At 41.1% G+C, this 26,718-nt stretch overlaps 1 protein-coding gene across 1 annotated transcript in view; it reads right to left on the reverse strand.

The window, feature by feature from the left end:
• The window catches only part of LOC127529688 (collagen alpha-1(XXV) chain-like), a 411,846-nt gene extending 390,510 nt beyond the window's left edge, over positions 1 to 21,336 (reverse strand). Inside the window, exons 1-2 of the mRNA XM_051934239.1 lie at positions 20,644 to 21,336; positions 15,840 to 15,909 (exon numbers count right to left, since the gene is read on the reverse strand). Of these exons, the coding sequence (XP_051790199.1) occupies positions 15,840 to 15,909; positions 20,644 to 20,910 (337 nt within the window). The 5' untranslated portion in view covers positions 20,911 to 21,336. The remainder of the gene's footprint in view (positions 1 to 15,839; positions 15,910 to 20,643) is intronic.
• Between the last annotated feature and the right edge of the window lie 5,382 nt (positions 21,337 to 26,718).

Genomic DNA, 26,718 nt, shown 5'->3' on the forward strand with positions numbered 1-26,718 from the left:
AGATAAATATTTACAAAAACACCAGCATGACAAAAAAAAAGAAGAAAAATAAAATGAAAGAAAAGAAAATTTCTGACTTGGCAGTAACAGTCACAGTGAACCATCATACAGGTGATTTGCTATGGGTATAAAGGAGTCCCTGTAGCATTTCTTGGCACACTTTAGTTAAATAATTTAGAAATTATTAAATTGACAAAACCATTAATCATATTTTATAGTAGTATCCACTCAAAAGTATTTTGATCAGAGATTGCTGCTTTGTTTGTATATTTTTATATACTTGTACTGATTTCTGCAAGTGCCATTTTTATTTTAGATACTCTAAAGAGTAATGTAGGATTGGTACCAAAATTTTGATTTCAGTATTGATACCAGCTTACAGAACTTGGTACCATTACCAAAATGGCTCTGAAGCAAACAACATGGAACTCCAGCCTCGCTAATGTGCCGTGCTGCACTATGCACCTCTTCCTTCCTGAAGCCATGAAGTTCTGATGGCGTCAAAGAAATATGGGGGAGGGGAGAGTGTCCAGTGAAGTTCTCATCATGTTGAAAGGTGGACATTTGTTTCAGGAAAACTACAAAAAAATTTTCACAACTGTAATGGCAAGTGTCAAGGGAAGGGGGAATTGGATTGATAGAAAGCTGACAGTTACTTCCAGTACCAAACGTCCAGAAATGGTGGGACCATACCATTTTATAAATTTGGGTTTTTCAGTACTTTTCCAGTATTGATATACCACACAAACCTACTAAGGAGTGATATTAATTTTAATAATACCCAAAGGTTACTTTGTCTCTTGATAAAATATATTCACAAAACCAGAGCCATAAACTCAAAACCTAACTTTTAATTGTCTTCTGGTGATTTATAATCTCTCCTTATGTTAAGGCCAATAAACAGCAAAGCTGCTGAAATGTATTCTTCAGTTACTTATTTTAATATTTAATAGTGTATTTTTATTGTATACATGATGTCTATGTATAGTCCATGACTAAATTATTAGCGCCCCCACTGCAATAGAATGGAACAAAACCATTGGCTTTACCAAGGATGTAACCAGAACCTCAGAACCTACATTTTTACAAGATGATTACTTCCTAAAGAAGTAAAATTCTGAGGAAAATATTTTACTGGTGCAGTTAGTTGAAACAAGAAAAAACTAAAATGTCAAGGGAAAAATCCTTAGCTATCTGATAAGTAATAGTCAGTCCTCTACCCTTTCTGATCCACAACTGACAGCAACCATTGTAGTACTGTAGAAGATTGGCACATGTCCCTTGAGGGATCTTAGCCAATTCCTTATTTGAAAATTGGTCCAGGTCACCCAAATTAGATGGTTTTCATCTTTGGGCCTTAACATTGAGCTCCTGGCAAAAATTCTCAATAGGATTGAGATCTGGACTTTGAGAAGGACCTTAATTTTGTTATCCTTTAAAAGGTCAGTCAGTCATTTTCCAACCCACTATATCCTAACACAGGGGTCTGCTGGAGCCAATCCCAGCCAGCACAGGGTGCAAGGCAGGAGCAAATCCCGGGCAGGGCGCCAGCCCACCGCAGGGCACACACTCACCAAGCACACACTAGGGACAATTTAGGATCGGCAATGCACCTAACCTGCATGTCTTTGGACTGTGGGAGGAAACCTCCTTACTGCAAGGCAGCAGTGCTACCACTACACCACCATGCCGCCCCCTTTAAAAGGTTCTGGGCCAAACTAATTGTGTTCTTTGGGTCACTATCTTCCTGGAAGACCAATGACATCCTAAAGCCAATCTGGCAGCAGACCTCTTAACATGATCCTTCAAAATGGCAGCATAATCTTCCTTCTTCTTGATCCCATATACCAGAACAAGACTTTATGTGCCTGAAGCAGTAAAATGGCCCCTTGTATGTACTCACACCTCCATCTTAATCCTAGCCTTAAAGACTGAAGAACAGTCATAGACTACTAAGCACTGTTGTAAGTCGCTCTGGATAAGAGCGTCTGCTAAATGTTGTAAATGTAAATGTTGAACTGTGGGAACTGTGTTTTTACAGTTGAAAGCCTCTCTCTTCCTTCGCCAAACAAAAGCAACATCTATGTGCCAGAACAGTTCCAGTTTTGCCTTATCAGACCAAAGGACAGACCTCCAAAACTCATTCCAGTGTATCACAAAGTCTGGCTTTGATTTGTTGCTGTGTGAACCATGGAATTTTCTTTGGGCAATGAATGACTTTAAAGTCCACCATGATGAAGAGCCCTCACAAGTCTTTTTTGAGACTTCAAGTCCAGAAGAGGCCATATCAGCAACAATCACAGAGATCCGAGGATTCTTGTTGGCAACTCTATTGAGTTTCCTTTGATTTCCTACACTTGTGACCACACCCAGGTTTGCTTCTAACAAAATGCGTCTCCTTGTATTTTCCAGTGATGCGAAGTACAACTGTGCTAGAAACTGTGAAATGCTTGGAAATGGCAGTATAGCCTCCCCTCTTAAGATAGGCCTCCACTACCTTTTTCCAGAAGTCCAGACTTATTTCTTTGGTTATTGGCATGATGACATGACTTGTTACAAAGAATATGAGTGGTGCCTGTCAATCAAGTGCCACTAACCCTGCTCATTTCAGTCCATTTAGTAGAGCTCAGTGCTGATTGATTGGGCCATTCATTTCATACAGGGTTCAGGTGGGCTTTGAAACCTGACAACTTCAATCTACTACCAATTTTTCTAAATAATTCTGACCATCTTAATTTTCAATACATTTTTTGTACATTGGTCTAAGAGATTTTTACCAAGTCCAAAATGCACCAAATGGTTTGCTCTGTAAGATTTAATGGATTTTTTAACATTGAACAGGATTTCAGCGAAATGTTTAATTTCTGTTCGGTCCCTGTATGATCGGTGCCAGAGCTTGGTCCGCATTGCTGGCAGTAAGTCGAACCTGTTTCCAGTGAGAATTGGACTCCATCAGGGCTGCCCTTTGTCACCGATTCTGTTCATAACTTTTATGGAAAGAATTTCTAGGCACAGCCAGGGCGTTGAGGGTGTCCGGTTTGGTGGACTCAGGATTGGGTCACTTGTTTTTTCAGATGATGTTGTCCTGTTTGCTTCATCAGGCCGTGATCTTCAGCTCTGTCTGGATCGGTTCGCAGCCGAGTGTGAAGCGGCTGGGATGGGAATCAGCACCTCCAAATCCGAGACCATGGTCCTCAGCCGGAAAAGGGTGGAGTGCCCTCTGAGGGTTGGTAGCGAGATCCTAACCCAAGTGGAGGAGTTCAAGTATCTCGGGGTCTTGTTCACGAGTGAGGGAAGAATGGAGCGTGAGATCGACAAGTGGATCGGTGCTGCATCTGCAGTAATGCGGGCTCTGCATCAGTCTGTCGTGGTGAAAAAGGAGCTGAGCCGCAAGGCGAAGCTCTCAATTTACCAGTCGATCTATGTTCCTACCCTCACCTATGGTCATGAGCTATGGGTAGTGACCGAAAGAACGAGATCGCGAATACAAGCAGCTGAAATGAGTTTCCTCTGCAGGGTGTCTGGGCTTTCCCTTAAAGACAGGGTGAGAAGCTCAGTCATCCGGGAGGAGCTCAGAGTAGAGCCGCTGCTCCTCCGCATCGAGAGGTGTCAGATGAGGTGGCTTGGGCATCTGATCAGGATGCGTCCTGGACGCCTCCCTGGTGAGGTGTTCCGGGCACGTCTAACCGAGAGGAGGCCCCGGGAAAGACCCAGGACACGCTGGAGGGACTATGTCTCTCGGCTGGCCTGGGAACGCCTTGGGATTCTCCCGGAAGAGCTAGAAGAAGTGGCTGGGGAGAGGGAAGTCTGGGCATCTCTGCTCAAGCTGCTGCCCCCGCGACCCAACCTCAGATAAGCGGAAGAGGATGGATGGATGTTTAATTTCTGTTGAGGGTCTAATAATTTTGTCATTATCCCCAGTCTAAGGTTCAGTTTGTTTTTTGGATAGTTGTTGCGAATTGCCATTGTTGTTTATGTAGTATATATTTTTTGTTTTTATATCATTGTCAAGAAAGAATGTAAGGAAAATAAAGTAATTCTATTCAATTTGGAGCAGAGTCCATTTGTGCAAATAATTCATGTCATTATTCTATACAAAAATCACTATATAATTTATTATGTACACTGTAAAAAAAATGGCAGTAAATTTAACTAAAAATACTGTGAATGGTGAAAGTAAGATAGGAAAGTTACCTTATGTTCTAATGAAAATTACCTGTATATCTTAAAACAATGCGTTATGTTATTTTTTACAGACAAGTTCTGTAAAATTGATATTTTGCTACCTTCAAAATATGCAACATATCATAACATTAGCTATTAGGTGGTGAAAGGATGAGGGAGATAGTTGAGTAGAAGCAGTGCTACTGGAAGAGGTGTTGGTGAGGCCAGCAGGGGGCGCTTACTCTGTGATTTGTATGTGGATCCAATGCCTCAGTGCAGCGACTGGGACACTTCAAATGAGAATTAAATTCGAGGTCCTACCTCTCTGTGGTCATAAAAGATCCCTGGGCATCTTTTGAAAAGAGTAGGGTGTACCTCAATGTCCTGGCTAAATTGTCCACCATTGCCTGGTTATTCTGGCCCCCTACTCATCTCCTGTCTGTAACTGGTTCATTATCTCTCTCACCCCTTCACCACCTAATAGCTAATGTGCGGTGAGTGTGTTGGTGCAAAATGGCTGCCCTCACATCATCCAGGTGGCTGCTGTACACTGGTGGTGGCTCATGTGGTTTCCCCTTCAATGTAAAGCACTTTGAGTGTTTAGAAAGGCACTATATAAATGTACAGTAAATATCTTATCTTTTCCCGTTTCTCCCACTCAAGTACTGCCAGTCCCAAACATGTTTAGTTTCAGGGGGATTAACTGTGCAGGTGGTATGGCTGCTGGCTTACTTGGAAATCCGTCCATTTCCCTTCACCACCTAATAGGTAATATGTGGTTAGCATACTGGCACAAGAATGGCTGCCGTCACATCACCCAGGTGGATGTACACACTGGTGGTGGCTGAAGTGGTTCCCAGCTGTCTATGTGAACTGCTTTAAGTAGTGTGGATAGCGCTAGCTAAGTGTAGTTAATTAATTATTATATGTGTCGATTAAATCCTGTCTGTCAGGCATAAAATCCGAAATGTATCTACGTGCATTCTGTGTAAAGACAAGTCGCCCCTCGTCTAACCCGCTGTGACTCTGGTCATACCGGGAAGAGTTAAATGTCTGCCATTTGGACGCATTCTTCGAGGAATGGTTGAAGGCAATTTAAATATTGGTGGCTTGTTGAGATAACTTACATATCTTCTACTTTCCTGACGGAATTCACACGACCCAGACTTCCTGAGAATGTCAACCAGAGACCATTAACGGAAGGAGCTTTTGCTCCACGATCACAACAAGTTCAATTAGATGGAGTCATTTTGGAGTCTGAGAAGCTCAGAGCGCTGCGTGAACAGTCTGGTCTACTTTAGCAGCCAAGCAGACATCTCCTTGTAAAAGTACACCGAGAAAGCGTGCGTGTTCGACTCACTGATTACTAAGATTTAGTTTCCCGTCAGCGAGTTAGTGTGCCTCGTGAAGGACCGGCGCCCTTTCTACTACGAGTCCACTGCTGTCGGTCCACCACGACTTTTGAATTAGATGAAACGGGTTCAACAGTCAGTGCACCGATTTGAAATTACTCGAAATACAGCGCTGGCGTTAGCAGAGCAATCAATCTGATTACGGGAGAGTATAATCATCGTTCAAATATACCAGAGCGACAGCATTAAAAAGAAACAAAAATGAGACGTTTGTTTCGAGATCTTACAGTAGGTCAATCGATTTAAAGTGGCTTCTCAACAAAATAAAGTCTATTTTCTTTAGTGCCGTGGCGTTAGATCTTTAAGCGCTCCATTTGCGTCTCCAAAGTGACCCCCTGCATTTTAACAAAGCGGGACTTGTCCTACTCAAAGCAAAAGCAAACAGAATGATAAAAGAAACGCGCTGCGCCTCGAGACATACTGTGTGGATACTTATCAGGTTACCCTTTGGTGATCTGTTCTTATGTTAAACACAAGAGAGCAAATGGTGACCAAGACCGTCCCGGAGCATGCCGTGTGGACTGGATAGCGCAGGAGGCAGCGCAAGCCCTTTTAATGGACTCACGAACGGTTAACATTAAACACAGATAGTGCATTAGTGCATAAAATATGGGGCTCTTCATTGACGAATATCGGTAAATCCATCCTCCCTGTCTGTGCGCCTTTCAGTTCTGTTCTTTATATACGGCACCTTTAACAGAAGGCGTGTACTGTATTCCCAAATAAATAAACATTGTTATAACAATTAACATCAATGCATGTTTTAAATAGTAATTCCCCTACCTGTCTGTAGAGTTTTTATATAGTGTCTTTCGTTTTCCCCTATATGCTGACATTTCTGTAAAATGTAAAGATCGTTGCCTTTTACTTCTACTGTTATCTTGTAGCCTCTTACATATTGTGAATTTACCTATCAAATATAAAGTATCTCATATCTATTTAAATGTTGCTTTTCGAACTACACTTTACATTTTCTATCCTTTCTATCTTTTATATAGAACCTCTCATTTATCTATCTTACCTTTCTCCTTTGCCCTTTCTTTCTCCTTTCTCCTTTTCTCCTTTGCCTATTGAGCCTTTCAAATCGACCTGTAATAACTACTAAGCTACTAAGATCGATGTTTGTGTAACACCATCCCATTTATTTGTATATTTTTGTTTAAGGTAGTGTTTTCACAATTTAACTGCCTACATATCCAATTCGTTGATAGAGTGCCTTTCACAATTTCTCCACATATACATATATACATATATAGACACACATAATTGTATAGATGAGTGTATGCATTTATATATTTTCATTAATGTTGTGCCTTATGTGTGTATCTTTTGTATTTTCCCATATCTTTTTTATAGTGCCTTTTTAATTCATTTCAGTTAACACCCTTAATATCTATCTATCTGGTCAGTCAGTCAGTTATTTTCTAACCTGATTATTCCTGAGCAGGGTCGTGGGGGTCTGCTGGATCTCATAGTGTGCAAGGCAGGGACCAAACCCCAGACAGGGTGCCAGTCCATTACAGGGCAAACACACACACCCTAGGGTGAACATAGGATCACCAGTTCACCTAACCTGTATGTCTTTGGACTGTTGGAGGAAGCCAGAGCACACGGAAGAAACCCACGCAGACACGGAGAGAACATGCAGACTTCACACATGGAGGACCCAGGATGCAATCCCTGGACTCCTTACTGTGAGGCAGCAGCGCTACCACTGCACCACTGTCGCCATCCATCCAGATGGTGCAGTTCATATCTGTTTATCTGTCACCTTTATGTAATGTCTTTCATAACCTATTCATAATCTGTCATTTCCATCTTTCTCTTCTATAGCACCTTTCCTATCTGCCCATCCTTGTTAACACCCTTCACATATATCTATATGGTGCACTTCACATATATTTACAGTATCACACTTACATAGTGCTTTTCAGATCTATCAGTAATCTTTTGCTGTTCATATCAATCGATCCATTTTATATAGTGCCTTTTATATCTGTCTTAGTTAATGCATTTCATAAATATGTGTAAGATGCAGTTCATAACTAATAATAATTCTTTTTTTTTAATAATAATAATTATTTTTATAGCACTTTTCTCACTATTCACTCAAAGCGCTCAGCAATTGCACGTTAAGGACCTTGCTCAAGGGCCCAACAGAGCAGAGTCCCTATTGGCATTTACAGGATTTGAACCGGCAACCTTCCGATTGCCAGTGCAGATCCCTTGCCTCAGAGCCACAACTCCGCCTTTCTATTTATCTTTCTATCACTCTGTATGACACTACTGGTCAAAACTCTGGGAACTTTTGTCTATTTATGTTTTTGATAGAAATTGACAGATTTGTTTATCAAGATACCATTAATTTGATTTAAAATATTCTAGTGTTGCTAATGTCTATTACTGCTTGAAATTACTCATTTTTAATTTTTTATTCACAATTTACTGCAAAGCCCATTTTTCAGCCACCATTCCTTCATTGTCCTAATAATAAACTCCTTTAACTTATTACTTAGTTGTGTCCAAATGCTTATTGGTTATTAGAGAAACCTTTCTCATTGCATTAGCACCATTGAAACCTGTGATTCTGTTCACTTAGGTTGCAGGCTACTGGCATGGCTCAAGTTCAGCTCTGGGTTCAAAAACTGCAAAAATAAAACAGCTTTCTCAAGACATATGTCAGTGTCTTGTCAGAATATAGGTGATTGATTACATGTGACAGGTTGTTAAGAAACTGAACATTTCCTAAAAAGGTGTATATTTCTGTCTTGAGAGAAGAGGGCAAACTGAATCTGATCAGGACAGAAAACAGGTGAAGGCCCAGATGGGCAACTGCATAAGAGGAAAGGGGCATCACAGTTTGTAGTTGGAGAACTTTACACATCCTCAGTTGGCTTCTTCCTGAAATACACACCAAATACCAGTATCATCTACAACTGACAAAAGACCACTCTGGGATGCAGACCATAATACGCTTTTCCAGCCACCTTCTGCGGTCCAGTGTCTGTGTTCTTTTGTCCACTGCAATCTTTTCTCATTATTTGCCAGATTCAAAAACTGCATTTTCTGTAAAACTCTACCTCCAAGGCCAGGATCCCAGAGTTCTCTTTTTACTTTCTCGTATACGAAGTATAGGGAAAGTATTGTAATTGTTTAAAGATTCGATGTCAAGATTTTGTTGAATGTCAATGTTTTAGACTTTAGACTTTAAACTTCTACAGCTGCATTGTTGAAAGCATCTTGACCAGCTGCATCATCGTGTGGTACGGCAACACTACTGCTATGGACCGCAAATGCCTGCAGAGAGTGGTAAAGACTGCTGAGAAGATCACCAGGACTCCACTGCCCTCTCTGCAGAGCATCTACAACTGCAGAGTCCACAGGAGAACTGCCTTGATCCTCAGGGACCCCACCCTCCCCAATCCTCAGGGACCCCACCCACCCCGGACCCCACCCAACCCTAACACGAACTGCTCACACTTCTACCCTCAGGCTGGAAGTATAGAAGTATGAAATGCAGGACTTCCAGGCTAAAGAACTCTTTCTTCCACAAGGCCATTAGACTCCTAAATAACTGACTGGAGTTTATAACGATGGTCCACCTCATTCTATCTACCTAACACAACTGAATTTGACTTGTCCATCACACACCTACCTGCACATTACACTTTATCCCCATATTAATGTATCGTCTATGGGGGGAGGAGTGAAAGCTTTCGATTTGTCAAAAATGTTGACCTCTGGTTTTCGATGGATCTCAACATTTTAGAGTCACCCTGATACCGAAAACACTGTTATGTCGATGATGGGTGTGTGTGTGTCTGTGTGTCACAGCTTCTTGTGGGCGGTCTAGAGCTAAGAGAGCTGGATGGAAGAATAGCAAACACAGAATTTGAGCCTGTTATGAAATGATGATGTACTGATTAGTTTTTGAGCGAAATCGTGCAAGAGAAAGAGGCACTCTAGAGGAATCATCAAATACCGTAATTCTGCAATTAATTTGGAATTCTTCTCATCAATTGCTATTGTAATGACCTATTTTATGATTAGAAAGATCAACATCAGAGCGGTAAATAATTAGTAAAATGTTAGAGAGAAGTCAAGAAAAATTACACCTTTTATTGGCTAACTAAAAAGATTACAACATGCAAGCTTTCGAGGCAACTGCAGCCCCTTCTTCAGGCAAGGTAATTTTGCTTGACTTCTCACTACATTCACAATGGCTAACACAGTACAACACTGTAGTACTACAGACATACCAGACACTAAAATATTAGAGAATAGTTTGGGTAACTTGATTCCTAGGGTGCAAAGCCTAATGATGCTCATGTCCGAATTTATTTCCTTTTACATGCAACAGTGGTATTTGGCAGGTAATGAGGACCTAGAAGCGTTTGCTTCTTTTGATTTACTGACACGATGTCTTACTTGTGTTTCTGAATGGATGAGTAGTAATTTTCTCAAACTAAATAAAGAGAAAACAGAAATTTTAGTTATTGGCAATAATGGATATAATGAGGTTATTAGAAATAAAGCTGATGCATTAGGATTAAAAGTCTAGATGGAGGTAAAGAATTTAGGGGTAACTATTGACTCTGACCTGAGTTTTAAATCACATATTAATCAAATTACTAGGACAGCATTTTTTCACTTATGAAATATGAAACAACTTATGAAATATAACAATAGTTAGCCCTGTTATAACATTGCAAGATGCTGAGAAATGCTCACGCTTTTGTTTTCAGTCGACTAGATTACTGTAACGCACTCCTCTCAGGACCGACCACCCAAAAAAGACATCAATCAAGTGCAGAATGCAGCTGCTAGAATCTTAAATAGGAAAATAAAATCTGAGCACATCATGCCAGTCTGAGCGTCATTGTACTGGTTACCTGTGTCATTTAGAATTGACTTTAAAATACTGCTTATGCTTTACAAAGCCTTAAATAATCTTCTCCATCCTATATCTCAGAATGCCTCTCACCTTACACTCCAAATCATAACCTTAGGTCTTCAAATGAGGGTCTGCTTAGAATTCGAAGAGCTAAACTTGAAAAAAGTGGTGAGGCGGGGAGCCTTCTGCTGTTATACACCACAAATAGCTGACCGATAGAAATTTGCCAGGCTAATACAGTGGAGCACTTTAAAACACTGCTGAAAACACATTATTGTAACATGGCTTTCTCATAGCTTCATCTTAGTTTAATCCTGATGCTCTGTGTATTTAATTAATTATTATTATCATTCATGGTGGCTCCATAATCCGTACTAACCCCCACTTCCTCTGCTTTTCTTTTTCCGGTTTTCTATGGTGCTGATCTGCGCCACCACCACCTGATCAAAGCACCGTGATGTCCCTAAATTGATGGGTTAAAGGCCAGAAGTCCACATGACTGTCATCATCAAGTTCTTCCATGAGAATCCTGAATACTATGAGGACTGATTGAGGTCATTTATGTTAGGTAGAATGTCTAGAGGGGGCTGGGTGGTCTCGTGGCCTCAGAACCCCTGCAGATTTTATGTTTTTCTCCAGCCGTCTGGAGTTTATTTTTTGTTTTTTCTGTCCTCCTTGGCCATCGGACCTTACTTTTATTCTATGTTAATTAGTGTTCCCTTATTTTAATTCTTATTTATGTTGTCTTTTTTCTCTTTCTTCATCATGTAAAGCACTTTGAGCTCCATCATCTGTATGAACATGTGCTACAGAAATAAATGTTGTTGTTGTCGCTTCTCAGACTTTCTGCCCTTCTTTTTCTACCCTGCTCAGATCCAGTTTGCCATCTTCTCTCAAGACAGTAACAGACACCTTTGTATGAAATCTTCAGTTTCTTGGCAGTCTGTCACATGAAACAACCAAGCAGCCATGGCTAAAAGACCTGAAATGACCCCAGGAACATCCCTGAAGATGTGTCAATGTTTGCATCACAAGACGTGTTTAAGGGAAAACAGTGAAATTCTTACTGACATGCACTCATCAACACACAAGATGGTGCCATGATTAATGAGTAGAAGCATCTTATCAATGAAGATAAAACGAGTTGCAGTGAAGTCATTTAGCCTTAACAGACATTCACAGCTCTTATTACAGGGTTTTCTCTTTAGAAATTTGATAGGACAAAATTACTAAAGCAGCACGGATTTACAGACTACAATGCTTCCATTGGAACACAGAGAGAACTTGAGTTGGAAAAAAAAGACTGCAAATTATGAGCTCTAAGAATATGCAATAAATGCCAGGCGGCCGTTTGTTGGATTACACAGGAGCCGTGAACAAGCCTTCTCACTTAAGTAAATGAGACTTCAGACAAAGGTATCACCGCAAATTGTAGCTGCACCGAATCATCTTCCTGCGCCCTATCGGAAAAGAAGAGCTCAATCGGCTATAATTATCCAACAATTCTTACTTGGAGCTGAGGTCGAAGGGTATGAAATACCACAGACATGCCACGAAGGAATAGGAGATGTTTATAGAAACATGAATGATGAACAGTTATCACGAGGACCCGTACATAACAGCACAGCTCTTTAACCCTTTGTACTGCAATATAAATAAAATTTATTATTATTATTATTACCTTTGTCTCTGTGCTTTGTCTCGGTAAAAGAACACAGAAATGGAATAAGAGATGGCTGAAGCAACTTAAGGTGCTAACTCAAAACCTGAGCAGAGTCCACTGTAGCCTAAAAATGAGAAAGTCCATATGTAAAAATCTGACTTTCAAAAATAAACTGTGCTCCAGGTTTATTTAGCAAAATAAACTGTACATACATATTAACATACATAGACACACACACAAGAGAATTATTATATTGTATTCTTATTACCCGCCAGGCCCGTTGTGAATATTTGTCACAATTAAATGACATAAAGAGTTACATAACATTGTTGACATATGTCTGTTTCATATGTTTGCCATTTTGTGCTTCTTAATAAAAATGTAATAAAAAAAAGTATACAAAACCACTGAATGTTGTACCATGTTGCTTAAAGCTACAGTAAAGGAATGGTATTGTGTTCATGCCTGCCACTGGGAGCACCAAGTGTAAGCATGCATGAGACATAATGTGTCAGCCGATAATAATAATAACAATATGTGGAACAACGGAATGCTAGAGCCACACCACCATTTGAGCTTTCTAACCCTCAACCTCCCTTCAATAGACAACTACACAATTAGTGTTGCATAGCAACGGGCACAGATAGACCAGGACTGGGCAGAAGGGTTTGGGGCGGAGCTTCAGACGTTTATAGCCTGGACTGTTAGCAAACGAGGAAAAAGGACAGAGCTTCTGACACAAATGGGAGGGACAAAAGGAGTGGCTAAGGGCGGGGCTATAGTCATTCTTGACCACTGTGCATTTACTTATTCGTGTTTTGTTTGTTTGTTTGTTTGTTTGTTTGTTTATTTTTTGGGTCTTGACCAAAAGTCTTGAGCAACCTTGTGGCAGCACTACATACCCCAGAATGAATGCCAGGGAGGCAATAAATATACAAAAATGATCAATTTATTAGTAAAACACACAAGAGAGGGGGAAATAAAATGAGAATATAAATCACAAAACACACAACAAAAGGAAAATAACACACACTAGCAAAATGTAAAAGTGGCACCTTTCATTCAATGCTTGCCTCTTTACCAAAAAATCCATTTCAAAAAAATTCTCCAGCAATTTTAATCATTTTTAGGAAGTTACCAGATAGCTGCACTTTATATGGTAAGATGAAATACAAAGTCGCAAAGTCTGCATGTTAACACTGTACTTAGTTAATACATTTTCCCAAATATATACATAATAAACACAGAAATAAATACATATGTACATTTAGACAGATATAAAAGGCACTATACAACAGATAGAGAGATATGAAAGGCACTATAGAATATATGGATGATAGATAGGAAAGGCTTAGATAGATATGAAAGGTAGTAAAGAAAAAACAGATATGAAAAGGCGCAATACAATTGTTAGATATGAAAGATATAGATAGACATAAGTGACACTACACAACATATAGAAATGAAAGGCTCTATATAAAAAAGAATAGAAAATAGATGGATATACAGTATATGGAAGGCACTACATAATAAATACAGGCACTATGATAGACAGATATGAAAGACACTATATTACATATAGATCTATAGATATAAATACAGTGTATAGATATAAAACATATAGATAGTGTGAGAGATGGCCGGCAGTTTATCCTGGCCAGCACCCCCAGGCCGCTAGATGGAGTCCTCCCTGCAACATGGAAGTGCCCCGAATTCCCGCAGGGCATCATGGACAATGGAGTTTGGTTTCACAGCCCTGCTGGATACTGTGGGGGCCGCCAGGGGACGCTGCAGGAAGACATGATTGTTTCTATTATAGCCCGGAAGTACTCCCTAGTCATGGGGACAGAAGAAATGAAGTACTTCCGGGCTGAAGAAAAATAAGAGTTTTCATCTGACCCAGAAGTGCTATGGAATCACATGGACAGAAGGACAGAAGCACTTCCCGGTCTAGCACTATTTAAAGGACTGTGGGAAACCCAGCAGACTGAGCCGGAGTTGGGAGGAAGTGCAACAGAGCTGCTGGGTGGAGTGGAGGATTGGTTATTGTTTATTGATTATTATTGAGTATTGTGGAGGTGGAGGTGCTTTGTGCACATTTTTGCGAAATTAAAATTATTTCTAATACTTTTACCTGGTGTCTGGACGTTTGTCTGCAGGGTTCACTGGTCAACAGCGACCCCTGGTGTCACAATAGATAAACATGAAAGGCACTATATGATAGGTAGATAGACATACAGATATGAAAGGCATTATAAAATAGACAGATATGAAAGGCATTTTATGATAGATTGATAGATAGACCTGAAAGGCACTATGTAACAGGTAAACAGAAAAATGGACATGAGAAGCACTATAGATGGATATGAAAGGCATATATGAAAGGCACGATAGATAGATAGATAGATAGATAGATAGATAGATAGATAGATAGATAGATAGATAGATAGATAGATAGATAGATAGATAGATAGATAGTGTGGCAGATGGCCAGGGTCCATGCCCAGCCGGGACACCCCTGCACACTATATTCAGGGGGAGCAGCCCGGAACAGTGCAATACCTCCCCCTGGACGCTAGATGACTGCCCCCCTGGGTTGGAGCGGTGCCTCGGATTCCCACAGGGCTCCATGGGACATGGAGTTGGGTGCAGCCCTGTTGGTTCCCGCAAGCACCGCCAGGGGGAGCTGTACGTGGGACTCCCGAGCCCATGTGGACAGCATATTTGTCACACCCGGAAGTGCAGCCGGAACTCGGCGATCAAACACCTGGAGCACTTCCGGGTGGACTATAAAAGGAGTCAGTGACCACCACTCAGAGGCCAGAGTCAGGAGGAGGAGGAGGACAAAGCTTGTGGAGGAGTGGTGGTAGGAGAAAGGAGTGCTTTTGGATTGCTTAGTGTACTGTGTTGTAGCTGGAGGGATTATGGGGAAGACGTGCCCTCCAGCTGAAGAAAAATAGTTTATTTGTTTTACCCATGCCTCCGTGTCAATCTGTGCCAGGTCGGGCGCAATATAGTGCCTTTTCTTATAATAGATAGATAGATAGAACTTTAATTTAGAGAGATGAAAAACACCACAAGACAGACACATAGACCAACGGAGAGACTGACAAGGTTTTGCTCTTTTACTCAAATAACTTTTTATATTCAATTCACTTTATTAATTCTGTATCCAGCTTCTGAGTTAATTTAATATCTTTTCTGCGAGTCCAACAATTGCACACGACAGTGTATTTTGATATTGAAATGAATGACTTGCTGTAATTTTTCCACACTAACTTTTTTTTTTTTTAATTTTCATTGCTCCTCCGCCTTCAATATTTCTTTCCGTGCTCTCAGGCATCGACACAGACTTGACCTCATTTAAGATGGACCGATTTTATTATACTTACTTAAACGGGCGAATCACAATACACACAGCTACAATATATCACAGAAAGGTATAACTGCCTAAAAAAACCAAAAACCTCTTCCCTTAGCATCTTCAAGAATAAAAAGCTTCCTTGACACTACTCCTCGGATCATACACTGTAAACATTAGAAAACGAGCTCACCAGGAATTGTTCACTACATACAACTGATACACAAAGTTTCTCCGAGTAATCCGTGAACAAGCGACCAGCCCGTTTTCCTAGCTCAGCCCCCGCCGCCCCAATCTCCAAACCCCCCTCCTCCAAAAAGTAATATAAAGCCAGTTTTCACATACCCGGAGGGCAGGAGCACTCCAGAGGGGCGTCCCTGACAGTCCGCCGTTTCGGCATCTCCTTACTTAATCGCTGTTTAATTGGGGAGGAAATAGAAAACAGGCGTGTTAATAGGAATTTACAACGTGGAAAGGACTTTTTAACAATTTCTACAATTTGTTTCAGACTAATCTAGTATCATAACCCAAACGTCCACAAAAGAAAGTGTAAAGTGAGCCATTTCACCATACGGCCCCTCGTGAATCAGTACATCAGTGGCCAGTATAGAAAAAAGAAAGAAACCCGCTCAGCTTCTTCTGGAAATGAAGGATGTCTAGAGCAATTACAAAAGGCAGTTAAATAAATAAATAAAGCAAGCAAGCTTAGATATTAACGATTATGTGACTGGCTTTCTAAGGGTCGGAGCTTATTTAACTAAAATCAAAGAAACTTGATGTTAATGATATTTTATATCTACTGTATTTGCATAATTCCTTTCATATCTACATGTATATTTTTATAAAAAAGGTTCATATCTGTTTATTTATCTGTCATGGATGTCTATGTTCTCTTTTAACTAAATATTTATATTTTAATTAGCTGACTATGTTTTTATTTATTGAAGTAACTTATTTGTTTATCTGGCCAGGCGTTGTTTGTTTATTTGTTTATTTTTCTCTGCATCTTATTATTTTTGTTTACTTTTCTCTCTCTCGGCTCCGCGATTTTGTGTGTTCCAATTAACGGTGGTCTCATTCCTTGCTTCACTCCCAGTGCCTTTTGAGAATGATATAAAATGTACTATATGGAGACTGGCTGATTAAACAGTGTGTGAATCAGGCAGATGAAAACTAAATTAGCTCGTTGAATTCATTCAGTTAACATTAAAGGGTATAGTCATTAATAACTCGCAAATAAAAACACAAGAACGGACTGCAGTGGCGTCTGAGGGTTCAAGTCAGACCATGCAGGGAAGGAAAATGCCTCAGAGCTGCCACACAGAAGACCCGTCTGAAAGGAAACTATCAACTCTACATATAAGACTCACGTGGAATATATTATTGCAATAAGACTTGTTGTGTACGATTTCAATATAACGTGCACTCATTGATTAAATATAGTGCCTTTCTCGGTAAGCGACATCACTGGGAGCTTTAAGTGGCAAGTAATTGAATATAAAGCAAATTATATTCTCTCTGTCTCTCTCTCTCTCTCTCTCTCTCTCTCTCTCTCTCTCTCATATGGACCCCAGACCATCGCAGGGTACAACACACACATCGCCAACCCAAAGAGTCTCTTTGTCTGTGGTCTGTGGGAGGAAACTGATGCGGGATAGGAAGCCCAGATGAACACGCAGAGAACACGCAAATTCCGCACAGGATACACTCAGGACTTAATCCCTGGACTACCACTGTGCCACCATGTCGTCCTACAATGTGGGAAAGGCTTTTTAAAATTTTCTATGGCTGGTTTAGGACTAATCTAGTATCATAAACAAAACCTATATTATTTATTGATTTATATATTTATTTTTTCAGGCTATATCATTGTTTTCATCAATTTTAATTAACACGGAAACTTACTGCTGCGATGTGCTGGCGCTCTGTCCAGAATGTTTTTGCCTGCGCCCCTTGCTTGTGCTGTCCAGGGACCCTGCCCTGGATAAGCTGGTTGCGAAGATGAATGAATGAATAGATGGGTGGATGACTGGAAACTTACTGTTTAAAAGCGGTGCGCAAAACCATTTCTCAAGAATATGAAAGCGTTAACGTGCTAACGATCCTGGCCAGTAATACGCTTCTTACTGCATGTCATCGGCATGTCGCTATACCGCGGGTTATTTCAGCCTATATACTAACGTGTGCGCACTGCTCCACTGCCGCTCCAGCATCGATTTCAGGTAAATCCACGCAGAATGACTCTGCACTAAAGTATGAACGGGTTCATTGCCAGAGAAAGGCACACTGTATTGGGTAAACCTTTTGCTTCAGTCGTCCGTTTATTTGTAAACGCCTCAGGTAATTCTTTGCCGCTAAGACGTCTGTGCCACAGCACCAGCCTTATTTTTTTTGCGTTCTCCTAAACCCATAAGTCTGGTGTGCTTTAACGCCGATTGAATGCTGTTCATACCGTTTGGGCATGGCAAATATCTGCAAGGATAGAAAGGGCGGCGAGTGTTTGAGCAGGGGGTTAAGGACGCTACCCGTGGCACCTTCCCGATTTGTGATTTTTTACGGAAAATGACGCCGATCCACGTGGACAAATTCTGTTTTGTTTTTTTCTAAATTACCAGTCATTTATTCAATTCGCACTTGCTTTTTGTGCCTATATTTTTTTAAAGAAGTTAGACTAAACGTCAACCATAGCTATGGAACACATTTGTCCAGACCTTTGGGACGGTGTTCTCACATTGCTGGTTTAATGAGGGCTCTGAAAGCAGGTATTGTTGATTCTGATTTTTCTTTACATTAACCGATTCTACTCGTTTACGCGCTGTGAAGCAGCCTTTCTTCTTGAGTCAAAGTCCCGTTTTGTCCATGTTTGTGTGCAGTTTGCATGTCTCCATTGGGTATGCGTGCACGGCTTTTCCTCCCCGATCTTCTAATGCGTGCAGGTTGCACTGTCAAAAATATGTCACTTAAATGAGTCGCGTGTCAAGGAGCCATTTCATTCTGGGAAAGGTTCCTTCTTTGCATATTAAATTGATGATTTCGGCTTTGAAACGATTATTGGACAAAACAGAAATCGTGGAGGATACAAACAGATTAAGAAAACCCGAACCAGTTTGTGTGACTGTATGCAGCGAGAGTGTTTTTTAAAATCAGAAACCCCTTGGTATTTAACAAATCTGTTATAATAATGGTTATTTTCACAGCCTATTGGACAGAATTCATGTGGTTGGTTCTTGGTTCTTTTAGAAACCAAAAAACGGTTCCCCTATGGCATCGCTCTGTAAAACCACTTTGGTACCTTTAATTCTGAGGGAGTGGGTGACACAGCGAATCCAAACTTGTCACGTGTGCACGAGTTAGCCAAGGAATAGGTTGCTGTCCCGTCCTGGGTGGGTTCCTGGTCTTACTGCTCTCTGTGATCCCTAATTCGCTTAAAAGGGTTTGAGAATAGCAAAATCTGTTATCTACAGCGTCTGTTATTATAGCATGCGCATATATTAAGACATAGAAGATCGATGCTGAATGAGCAGAGATACTTTTAATAGCTTGGAAAACTTAATTTAATAAGAAAATGCGATTCCGGGAAGGATTGCTGATTTTGCGCATTACATGGTCATTTTAGTTATAAACTTTTTCACATTCTCTCTGGGTATTCACTTATCTTTTATGTACTATTGCTATTGTAGGCAAGTAAAATAACCTCAAGAAATTCGTGATTCAATTTAATTAGATGTCTCGATGCATTACTAATGCTTAAAGGACGTTGAAAGAATTAATTAAATAAGTAACGTCTTCCACAAAGTAATCACCCTCCGACCCCATCTAATCCACGCAGAATGCGATCACGCAGTTTTCTGTCCATTTGCAAAACGTTCACAGCTCTCATCCCCTTCATCGATCACGCAGAACGACGGCTTTTATCTTAAATAAGTACATTAATTTATTCGGCTGACACCTTTTTTTCAAGGCAGCTTACAACTTTTGAGATTCGTATACATTTTTGGGGGTGTGTGGGGCACAAGCAATTCAAGTGATTTGCTCACTGGGTCACGCAGTTGGCAGTAACGGGATTTGAACCCACAACTGCTAAAATCCAAAGCCTTAACTACTACGCCACCCTGCGTTTCCGCCAAACAAACTGCTATTTAACACCACCGGGTTTAATTCTTCACTTAAATAAACTCCAAAATTATTTTCAAGATTTTTTCAATTTAGAATACAGTAACAGTGTTTAAATATTGATGTCGGAGATACAGACATGCACGTTATAATACAGGTAAGAGGTTTGGCTTCTTTCGTACGCCTCGCTTTAATGTGGCGGTCGGTGACGAAGGAGTGCGTTTGATTCATAAGGAAAATGTGAGATCCGTCCATAAAAACAAGTCGGAACCCACCCTGGACGGGACGAATGGCGCACTTACGCTAACCGGGACGGTATCGATTCTCCGCTTATTAGATTTTCAGTGAAAAACGGGGAGAACGTGCAAAGTCCACACCGACAGGGAACTTACTTAACTTAAAAAAGTGACAAGACGTTATATGCTCAAACCGGCTTTCGGTGTCGCGGAGTGCATCTTACACTGCTTTTAATTGGGTCTAGGGTTAATTAATTATAATCTTAAGACCTACGGTTACAAATAAGGCTATAAAGAGATTTCTTTGCAAGTGCGCATCATTCCTTGCGTTATATCTTAGTCCGGGTGGACACAGAACTTTGGGAGATTATTTTAAGAGGATGAAGTAAGCAGGTATCCAGATTTGTGTTCCTCTCCGCGGTATGATTGTGCAATCAGATTCGCTTTAATCAACGAATTGCCCATCAAGCCCACTTTAACAAAAATGCAGTCAAGACACGGAGACGTTCACGTAAACACTTGGGCACATCATAAACTAAAAACGCACAGATTTACGACCTCCGGGGCTAACGTCATTTTCCAAAATAGTCTTGGCATGACACTATTCAAGATCAATGAGCTAACGATGCTCGCATTATTTCAAGACCGATCAGCAAATATAAGATAACGGGGAGTTTAAAGCAGCACTCTACGAGACATCAGGTCAAGTACAGGACACGTGAACCCAGTCACACTGGCACTGGCACTGGCACTGGCACTGGCACTCACACACACGCGCGCATTCACGCATTCTCCTTTACCTCTTGCAGAACGTTTTCGATCAGGTCCCGTAAAGCAGGTAACAAAGTTACATCCTGAGCCAAAATGTTGTCCTGCAAGGTTGGCGCTCTTGTTTGCTCCAAAACTTTAACTCGTTCTTCTAGCTGAGACGTTTTAAAGCTCACCAAAAAGCAAAACACCACCGAACTGAATGATAGCGAGAGGCACAAGAGCGTTGGCAGTGCCACCGAACACCTGAAAATGCCAGCTTTGGGTGCTACTTTGCTGGGCTTTTCCACGTTATCCATGCCGGCAGCTGTCTCGGCGCCCCAGACCTTCACTTCACTTGTGCGGACAACTTCTATTAAGTATTAGAAGGTTGAAAGCGACTTGAAGTGGGATACGCGTGAGTCCAAGTTGCGCCGATCGATATCCGATATTAAAAGGTCTTGGTGGTTGGGTTTTCTTGATTGCAGCTTTAGTTCCTCAGAGGAGTTTACAAACTTTACGTTCGCTCAGCAGCTCAGTCTGCACCGCAGCTTAAAGGGCAATTCTAACACGGAGCATCCAGGTTTAGTCAGCGAAGGGCTCCGAAGTGAAGCGGCTCCCCCAGCCAGCCAATTTACTTCATGCAAAATTAGACGTCCGGCCAGTAGCGAATGCGACCGCCCCGCCGTAACCACGTGGGCGCGAGGCTGAGGAAAGAGCAAAAGTTTTTAAAAAGTTCGTGGGAAGGTTTAACTCGGGACCTTCGGCAGCGGCTCACCTCCTACTGCTTTAGCCGCACCCCGTAATCACACCTTTTAAATGCTTAGCCTTTGAAGATACGGTCGCAATCAAATAACGAAACGATCGGAGTAAGGAGGTCGTGTAAAAGAAAAAGGGGCTCATTTATGTAGCACGTCGTTCTCTCCCTATTGTGTGTACACCGAGTCCGTTTAAAGCCAATACCGGACAGCGAATCGCCCACCTAACTGGTACGTGTTTTTACAAGTGTCTGGTTTAGAGCTAAATAAGAAGAAGCGAACTGCGCAAGTAAAGATGGACGAGGGCAGAAAGATGACGAGAAGAAAATGAAGACAATCTCCATAAATACTGAACAGAGTAAGCGGAACACCGTAACAATCCATTACATTAATCATGTCTTATCACAGTAAAAACTGTAATACAATAAATGATAAAAACAACGATTCAAAACACATTAATGCAGTGTTTAGCGGTCAACACTAAAAAAAAATATGATTTGTTAAATTAACTTTATTCACTCATGGCCAGTGGTTCCGCACAATTAGCTTGAGTGATTTTAAAATGAAACATACTTTTTAAGTTAATACATTCAGTTTATGTTCAGAAAACATAACATCCATCTATCAACCCGCAAGGTCACGGGGTCTGCTGGAGCCAATCCCAGCCAACACAGGGCGCAAAGCAGGAACCAATCCCGGGCAGGTCACCAACCCACCGCAGGACACACACATATGCACACCCACACAAATTAGGATCACCAATGAACCTAACCTGCATGTCTTTGGGAGGAAACCCACGCAGACACGGGGAGAACATGCAAACTCCACACAGGGAGGACTAGGGAAGTGAACGCAGGTCTCCTTACTGCGAGGCAGCAGCACTACCACTGCGCCACCCAAAATATAACATAGTCAAGGCAAATTAAATAAATGTCTTTGTGTAGAATTAAAGTAGATAGATAGATAGATAGATAGATAGATAGATAGATAGATAGATAGATAGATAGATAGATAGATAGAAGGCACTATATAATAGATAGATAGAAGGCACTATATAATAGATAGATAGATAGATAGATAGATAGATAGATAGATAGATAGATAGATAGATAGATAGATAGATACTTTATTAATCCCAAGTAGCTGAATCCCTTTCACTAAACTTAAATAATAATAATAATTTTATTTATATAGCATCTTTCCCATGCTCAAAGGTTAGGGTTAGGATTAGGTTCCCCAATTAAAATTAAAATTAATAAATTAAAATTGAAGCCATGATGTTAAGACTGTGATCGGGGCAATAACTATAACCCCTATGTTAATCCCATATTAATACATGTTTAGCTTTATTTGTATATTTTTTATATATACTGCTTTAAAGAATTTTTGTTTTTAAATATTTATACACCTTATTTAAATTACATTTTAAAATAAAATACGGATATGGTTATGTTTATTAAACTTTTTTTTTAGTTGAGGATATATATTTTCTTAAGTCAATCCAACTAAACCTTATTTCGCTATATATGAATGAAAACTGTGGACAGTGGTGCGATGCATAGAGTACAAAAGGTTGGTTAAGCGTGTAGTGGTTCAGTTATTACCGCAGAAGGTAATCAAGTTCTCTATGTAAAAGTAAATTTTATTTACACGGTACAAAACACAATCCACAAAGCAACATTGTCTTGTTGAAAGTTCATGTCAAATACATTCTCACTCAGAGCGGGACTCAACAAAGTGTAACCGACGAAGCTCGACCTGGTAGACCATCGACATCACACACACACAAATCCAAATCCACATGGTGAATGCCTTCATCAGAGAAGACCGATGGATTACATTGTCCACTGTCCATTTTGATATCAGCTATGGATCTGCACGTATCATGGTGAATGATGACTTGAGGTACCGTAAAGTTTGTGCAAGATGGGAACTCAAACAGTTTACTGATCTACACAAGCCAACATCCTTCTGTGAATTTCAGCAGGTTTCACTGGAAAGCCAATATGTTCCATTAAACAATGTAACAAAGATATTATTGGTGAATTTTTTTTTTTCCATCCATCCATTATCCAACCTGCTATATCCTAACTACAGGGTCACGGGAGTCTACTGGAGCCAATCCCAGCCAACACAAGGCACAAGGCAGGACACAAACCCCGGGCAGGGTGCTAGCCCACCACAGGATGTGCACACACCCACACACCAAGCACACACTAGGGACAATTTAGGGTCGCCAATGCACCTAACCTGCATGTCTTTGGACTGTGAGAGGAAACCAGAGCGACCGGAGGAAACCCACGCAGACACGGGGAGAACATGCAAACTCCACGTGGGGAGGACCTGGGAAGCAAACCCGGGTCTCCTAACTGTGAGGCAGCAGCGCTACCCACTGCGCCACCGTGCTGCCCAAATTTTTTTGTTTCCTAACTGAAATCATCATCTTTCCAAAATATTGAACCAATGTTTCTTCTACACTCATTTATCCTTGTTTAAAAATTAATTCCCAGTAAATGCTCTATTTTCCATTCCCTATTATTCACCAACCCTTCCATCTCTCCTTAGCAGCTGTGAATCCCCACATCCCATTTTCTCCCTTAACTATCCCTTCTATTGCTCCTTTTCCAAACTCTTCTGTACCAAGTGCATATCTCTGGTCACATTTCCTTTATCAGAATGCACCTGGCATCCCATATCCTCTTCTCTACCAGGCTTAATAATAAGCCATTTGAAAAAAAAAGGTTTCCATTGAACTTCTGCCATTCCCAGCTAGACCCTCACCTTTCAAAATTAAGTCATATAACATCCATCCATCCATCCATTTTCCAACCCGCTGAATCCGAACACAGGGTCACGGGGATCTGCTGGAGCCAATCCCAGCCAACACAGGGCACAAGGCAGGAACCAATCCCGGGCAGGGTGCCAACCCACCGCAGAAGTCATATAACAAAACCACAAAATCTTCAACCTTTTGGAAAATCCTCCCATATTCCCCCACACTCCTTGTGCCCACTTGCACTTCCAAAACACGTGTCTGATTGTCTCCACCTGGGCACAGTCAGGTCCTGGACACATCTTTGTCCGTGACAAACCTCATCTAAACATCGTCTCCCTCACACATTATCTTCCAGTTCAAGTCCTTTAAAGTATTTTCCAGTCTTTTTTGCTGTACCACCGTCCATACCCCCACTTCAAAGTTTATTGTTAGACTCTCCTCCATTATACGTCTAACAGCAACATCTACAAATTCTCTTTACTTCTTATTCAATTTAACTGCACAATCATAGCCTCCTGGTCTCTCCTCTGACTTTGGTATCCAAGTTCACCACACTGTCCGGAGCCTAATAACTGATGTGAAGCACAGAGTCTGCATGCAAAACCTTGCACAAAGTCCATCTTCAGTTGAATGTCTACGATATCTCCACCTCCATTTTCCAAACATTGTTCCACATTAAATCTTTTCATCCTCTCATATCTGCATCCCCACACAAAATGAAACACCATTGCTTTATCCTTTACCCCCAAATAATGAGGGCAAAGGGAAAACAATACAATACAATTTATTTTTGTATAGCCCAAAATCACACAAGAAGTACCGCAATGGGCTTTAACAGGCCCTGCCTCTTGACAGCCCCCCAGCCTCGACTCTCTAAGAAGACAACGGAAAAACTCCCAAAAAAAATCTTGTAGGGAAAAATGGGAGAAACCTTGGGAAAGGCAGTTCAAAGAGAGACCCCTTTCCAGGTAGGTTGGGTGTGCAGTGGGTGTCAAAAAGAAGGGGGTCAATACAATACAATACATAGAACAGAACAAATCCTCAATACAGTACAGGAATAAAAATTTTAGAAGTACGGAGCAGAATTTAACAGTAGATGATTTCACATAATAGGATTTGGATTTGTTTAGAGTCCTGGAGACCTCATCCATCAAGCTGCCTCCCCCATTTGGCCATTCCATAGCTGAAACAGCGCTGGGCCAGCCAATCCGATGAAAGGATCCCTCTTTCCCACGATTCCTGCGATCCTCCATCAGAGATGACTTTTCCTTAGGCAGGCAAAACAACTTGGAAGGTGGGCCGTGGCACCAAGTGCCACATTTGAGTACCGAGAAGAGAAACAGAATAGGTGAGGGTTAGTATCCAGTTCTAACTATCATGTTACTTCTGTTTTAGTGCTAATGACTAACAACAGAGATGCAGTCTGTACAGTTAATCAGCAGCTCTAGTCAGGGTGTGCTACACTGAAGTTGTGAGGATTTGAAAGCTGAGACTGAAGGGGCATCTCTTAAAGTAGCAGGCAGACCACTCCACAGTTTAGGGGGGTCCTGTAACTAAAAGCTCGACCTCCCACTGTTATTTTATTAAACCTTAGAATCATAAGCAGACCGGCATCTTGAGATCTTAATGTGCTCTCTGGTTTGTAAATCATGATAAGTTCAGACAACTAAGCCGGACCTCGGCCATTTAATGCTTTATATGTTAAAAGGAGGATTTTGAAATCTGCCCTAAACTTAACCGGGAGCCAGTGTAAGGATTTAAGAACTGGAGTTATGTGTTTGTATTTTCTTGTTCTTGTAATAATTCTTGCAGCCGCATTTTGGATTAACTAGAGGCTGTACAGAGAACAGTTTGAACATCCAGTGAACACCGCATTGCAGTAGTCAATCCTACTAGAAATAAATGCATGAGTTAAAACCATCCCTAAACACACACACAAAGACAGTATCTCCATTTTCACTACTAAGGACTTACCCATACAAGTAGGGATGGGAATCGAAAACCGGTTCTTGTTGAGAACCGGTTCCCACTGTTTCAATTCCTTGGAATTGTTTGCCATTTTTGCAAACGATTCCCCTATCGATTCCAATCGCCTCGAATGACGTCACCACGCTGCGTAGCGTCATTTACCCAGCAGGAAACATGGCGCCTAAGCGGCACAAACGCTCAAAAGTTTGGTTATACTTTACGAGAAAGGATGACAACAGGGCAACTTGCAATATTTGCAAAGTAGATATTTCATCAAAGGGAGGAAACACTACGAATATGCAAAAGCATTTGCTCACAAAACACGCGATAACCTTAAATGAATGTCGTGTTTTTGATCCGCTCCGGACTAGTGAATCTCAACCCAGCAGCAACGGTAATGTTTGCAGGTCCTCTCCCGTTAATACGGCAGGTAACTAATCAACTAACATTGCATATTATGTTAGCGCGATTTGCCTTATTGCAAAACCTGCTATTACTGTGCATTGCATTTAGATGACCATGACGAGAGAGACAGACAGAGTCTGGCTGGTTCAGATGCTGGCAGTTCTCGCTGCAGTCTGCCGGTAGCTTCTCCTTTCACAGAGGCGGGGAAAAGTAAAATGACA

This window comes from Erpetoichthys calabaricus, chromosome 11 (genome assembly GCF_900747795.2).
Source record: "Erpetoichthys calabaricus chromosome 11, fErpCal1.3, whole genome shotgun sequence".
NCBI lineage: Eukaryota > Metazoa > Chordata > Cladistia > Polypteriformes > Polypteridae > Erpetoichthys > Erpetoichthys calabaricus.